Source organism: Monopterus albus, unplaced genomic scaffold (genome assembly GCF_001952655.1).
Source record: "Monopterus albus unplaced genomic scaffold, M_albus_1.0 scaffold138.1, whole genome shotgun sequence".
In the NCBI taxonomy this organism is placed as follows: Eukaryota; Metazoa; Chordata; class Actinopteri; order Synbranchiformes; family Synbranchidae; genus Monopterus; species Monopterus albus.
This window is the reverse complement of record NW_018128018.1, coordinates 458,459-462,603: the sequence shown is the minus strand read 5'-3', so window position 1 is coordinate 462,603 and position 4,145 is coordinate 458,459. Positions and strand designations below refer to the sequence as shown.

Genomic DNA, 4,145 nt, shown 5'->3' with positions numbered 1-4,145 from the left:
GACAGCCCCACAACATCCATAGACTTGAGAAACTCGGGGCGGACCTCATCCAAACCCGGAGCCTAGCCAACGAGGAGTTCCTTAACTACCTCGGCAACTTCAGCAAGGGTAATGGACAAGTCCCCTCTCGAGTCCCTGGCCCTGGCTTCCTTTATGGAAGGTGTGTTGGGGGGATTACCTGAGTTTTTGCCATGGTGACTGCCATGGCGACTGCCAGGGCTGTGTCCCGCTTGGCCTGTCGGTACCTGCCAGCTGCTTCAGGAGTCCCATGAGCCAACCGGGCCCGATAGAGCTCCTTCTTCAGCTTGATGGCATCCCTTACTTGCGGTGACCACCACTGTGTTTGGGGATTGCCGCCGCAACAGGCTCCGGAGACTTTACGGCCACAGCTCCCAGCAGCCGCCCCGACAATGGAGGTGAGGAAAATAGTCCATTCGGACTCAATGTCCCCAGTCTCCTTTGGCATCTGTTTGAAGCTCTGTCAGAGGTGGGAGTTGAAGACCTCTCTGACCAGACATTCCCAGCAGACCCTCACTATACGCTTGGGCCTGCCAGGTCTCTCCAGCTTTTTCCCCTGCCATCGAATCCAACTCACCACCAGGTGCTGATCAGTTGACAGCTCAGCCCCTCTCTTCACCTGAGTGTCCAAAAATATGGCCAAAGATCAGAGGAAACGACTACAAAGTCGATCATCGACCTCCGATCTTGTGTGTCCTGGTGCCATGTGCACTGATGGACACCCCTATGTTTGAACATGGTGTTCATTATGGATAAACCATAACTAGCACAGAAATCCATTAACAACTCACCACTCGGGTTCAGATCAGGGAGGCCGTTCCTCCCAATCACGCCCCTCCACGTATCACTGTCATTGCCCATGTGGGTGTTAAAGTCCCCCAGTAGAATGACAGAGTCCCCCATGGGAGCACTATCCAACACGCACCCCAAGGACCCTAAAAAGGCTGGGTACTCTGCACTGCCATTAAGTGCGTAAGCACAAACGACAGTGAGAGGCCATTCCCCAACCCGAAGGCGCAGGGAAATGACCCTCTCATCCACTGGGGTAGACTCCAACACCTGACGACTGAGCTGGGGGGCTATAAGCAAGCCCACATCAGCGTGTCGCCTCTCCCCCAGAATAGAGGAGGGTCCACCCTTTGTCAAGAAGAATGGTTCCAGAACCCAAGCTGTGAGTGGAAGTGAGTCTGACTATATCTAGACAGTATCTCTCAACCTCCTGCACCAGCTCAGCCTCCTTCCCCACCAGTGAGGTGACATTCCAAATCCCAAAAACCAGAGTTGGTGTCCTAGGTTTGAGTCAGCCAGGCACTCAGCCCCGGCCACTGCCCATAACACAATGCACTGGCCCCCTACGGCCTCTCCAGCAAGTGGTGAGCCCACCAAAGAAATTTTTAAATTTGAAAAGGAAAAACCGGAAATAAAGTGAAATAAGGACACACAAATAATGGGAAGGAGTCTTACTGGTGTACGCAAAGGTGCAGTTTTGTTCCCCTTCAGTGCCATCTGCTGCCCTGACAGAGACACAGAAGGTGCAGTTGGTCCCAGGGTTGAGCTCTGAGATCTGCGTGGATTCACTTGTGATGGTTTTGCTTTGGAAGCCACAGCCTGTAGTGTTAACCTGATATGTATATTCGCTCTTGTACTCCAGTGGTTTCAACCAAAACAAATTCACAGTGGTTGTGTTTATGGTTTCAGCTTCCAAACCTGTAATACCATATGGCCCTACAAACAGAGAAAAGAGTGTTACTTTTGAAAGTAGCTACATTATCCACACCATCTTTCACCATATTCTGTCATATAAACTGCACTTCTTGCTGTACAAAGGGTACAGAGAATGATAAAAATGTAAAGCAATAATGGTTAACCAATCAAACTGAACTGTTATTCACTTTGGTTGTTTTGTTTATACAGATTTGAGGTTACTGTTATAAACATCCAGGTGTAGAGACAGTTTTGTTGATAGGATATTTACATACGTGTAAAATAAGAGACTGTCATGGGAGTCGCCTGAGTGCCATCTGCTGTTTCTGTAATGACAGTGAAGCTGTAGTTGCTGCCAGAGAGAAGTCCAGTGACTGTTTTATTGGTTTCTGTGGTGCTGAGCAAAAAACTCGAGCCACCAGTAACCTGCAGCACATAGATGTAGTAAGGTTTGCTCAGGAGCTGTTCCCAAATCAAGGTCACTGCATTTGCGGTGATTCCTGATGATCTCAGCATCTTTACAGAATATGGTTCTGAGAAAATGAGACAGATGAGGTTCAGGAAATACACAGAGCAGATGGAGAAATAGTCCTACTATACATACTACTGCTTGTAAACCTCTACAAAATGTCACTGTGGAGCCTGTCACTGACACTATATTGCAAAAATATAAATAAATAATTAACAAAGAAATAACAAAACTCAAACAACACATTACTAAAGAGTTGAATAAACAAACTAGAAACCCCCACTAAAAACTGTATATAAACAAATTTAGAAAAACATCCTATAAGAAAAACAAGACACTCCACCATAACAGCCCTGATGTGTGTTAATCCCACTCACTGGTATAGTTGTGAGCTGTCACTGCCGTGCTCTTATAGTCCATCACGCCTACAGTAACAACAGAGATGTTGTAGGGGCTTCCAGGCTCAAGATTGTCCAACAGGAACCAGTTGTTTGTAGTCAGATAGGAGCCCTTAATGCCGGACACACTGAAGTTGTAACTATTGTTGTCCATGCCGTCTGGAAATGTCCAGGTAAAGTTGATGGACTCCACAGTCTGAGACACCACTGTGATGGGGCCAGGAGGGTTGGGAACTGAAGAGGAGAAGGAAAACTGTTTCAGTAGAGCTCGATTCCAACACTACAGCATCTTTAAAATAAAGACTGGTAACAATTGTCTACAGATTATTAGTAGTAGTATTCACAGGTTTTTAAGTCACAATGTCAATGGAACTCACAAGTAGCATTGCAAACATCTGAACTGTTGCTCTCCAAAGGTCCACTTTTTGTGACCACCACCACACAGTAAAGCACTCCTGGGTTCAGGTTCAGACACGTATTGTTTACAGTTGTGTTGCTCAGGCTCTTGTTGCAGGGCACCAATGTCCCGTTTCTGTCCAGCTGGACGGTGTAGGAGTCCACTCGTCCCTTTGCTGGGATCCAGCTCACTGACATGGTGGTTGTGCTTCCTATGGCCGTGATGTTTGAAACTACGTCAGGCCCTGGGGGGAAGAAGTCAACTTGAAAAAAATATACAGGTTTGGGTGGTAACACAGTAACTCTGTTGGGCCCGGCCACCAATGTCCTCTGTGGACTTTGTAACCGGCCTTCCCACATCACGAGGTAATACTGCCATCCTCACTATTGTTGACAGATTTTCGAAAATGGTACACTTCGTATCACTACCGAAATTACCCTCAGCTAAGGACACAGCCCAACTGCTCATCCTACATGTGTTCCGGTTGCATGGTCTCCCCAGGGATGTGGTGTCAGACAGGGGACCCCAGTTTGTGGCCCGTTTCTGGACGGAGTTTTGTCGGCTCCTGGGCATATCTGTTAGTCTCTCTTCAGGTTTCCATCCTCAGACCAACGGGCAGACTGAAAGGCTCAATCAACAACTGGAAACTGGTCTGCGTCTCTTGTGCCACCGGGACCCGACCTTATGGGCTGAAAACGTGACCTGGGTGGAATATTCCCACAACTCTCTGCCTTCAGCCGCTACTGGTATGTCCCCTTTTGAGTGTGTGTATGGATACTCCCCCCCCTTATTTCCCAGTTTGGACCCAGAGGTCCGGGTGCCGTCTGCATCCACCTTGGTCTGTCGCTGTCACCGAGCCTGGAGAAGAGTCCGCCTAGTCTTGCTCCGTTCGGTCCAGGAATACAAAAAATGGGCCAACTTACACCGGTCCCGAGCACCTGTTTACCAGCCTGGCCAGAAGGTCTGGTTGTCAGCCCGTGACTTACCCCTTCGAACCGAATGCCGCAAGTTATCCCCTAGGTTTATAGGGCCATTCCCCATCTCCAAGGTGATAAACCCTGCAGCGGTCCGCCTCCGTCTGCCCCCCTCTCTTCGAGTACACCCCACGTTTCACGTATCCCGGGTCAAACCTGTTCGGTCCAGTCACTTGGCTCCTCCT

General features: G+C 48.8%; 1 protein-coding gene across 1 annotated transcript in view; it reads right to left on the bottom strand.

Annotated features, from left to right (window-relative positions):
• Window positions 1-4,145, bottom strand: part of LOC109967917 (protein tyrosine phosphatase receptor type J) — a 27,960-nt gene that overhangs the window by 12,964 nt on the left and 10,851 nt on the right. The window contains exons 5-6 of the mRNA XM_020613820.1: window positions 2,967-3,230; window positions 2,569-2,823 (exon numbers count right to left, since the gene is read on the bottom strand). Of these exons, the coding sequence (XP_020469476.1) occupies window positions 2,569-2,823; window positions 2,967-3,230 (519 nt within the window). The remainder of the gene's footprint in view (window positions 1-2,568; window positions 2,824-2,966; window positions 3,231-4,145) is intronic.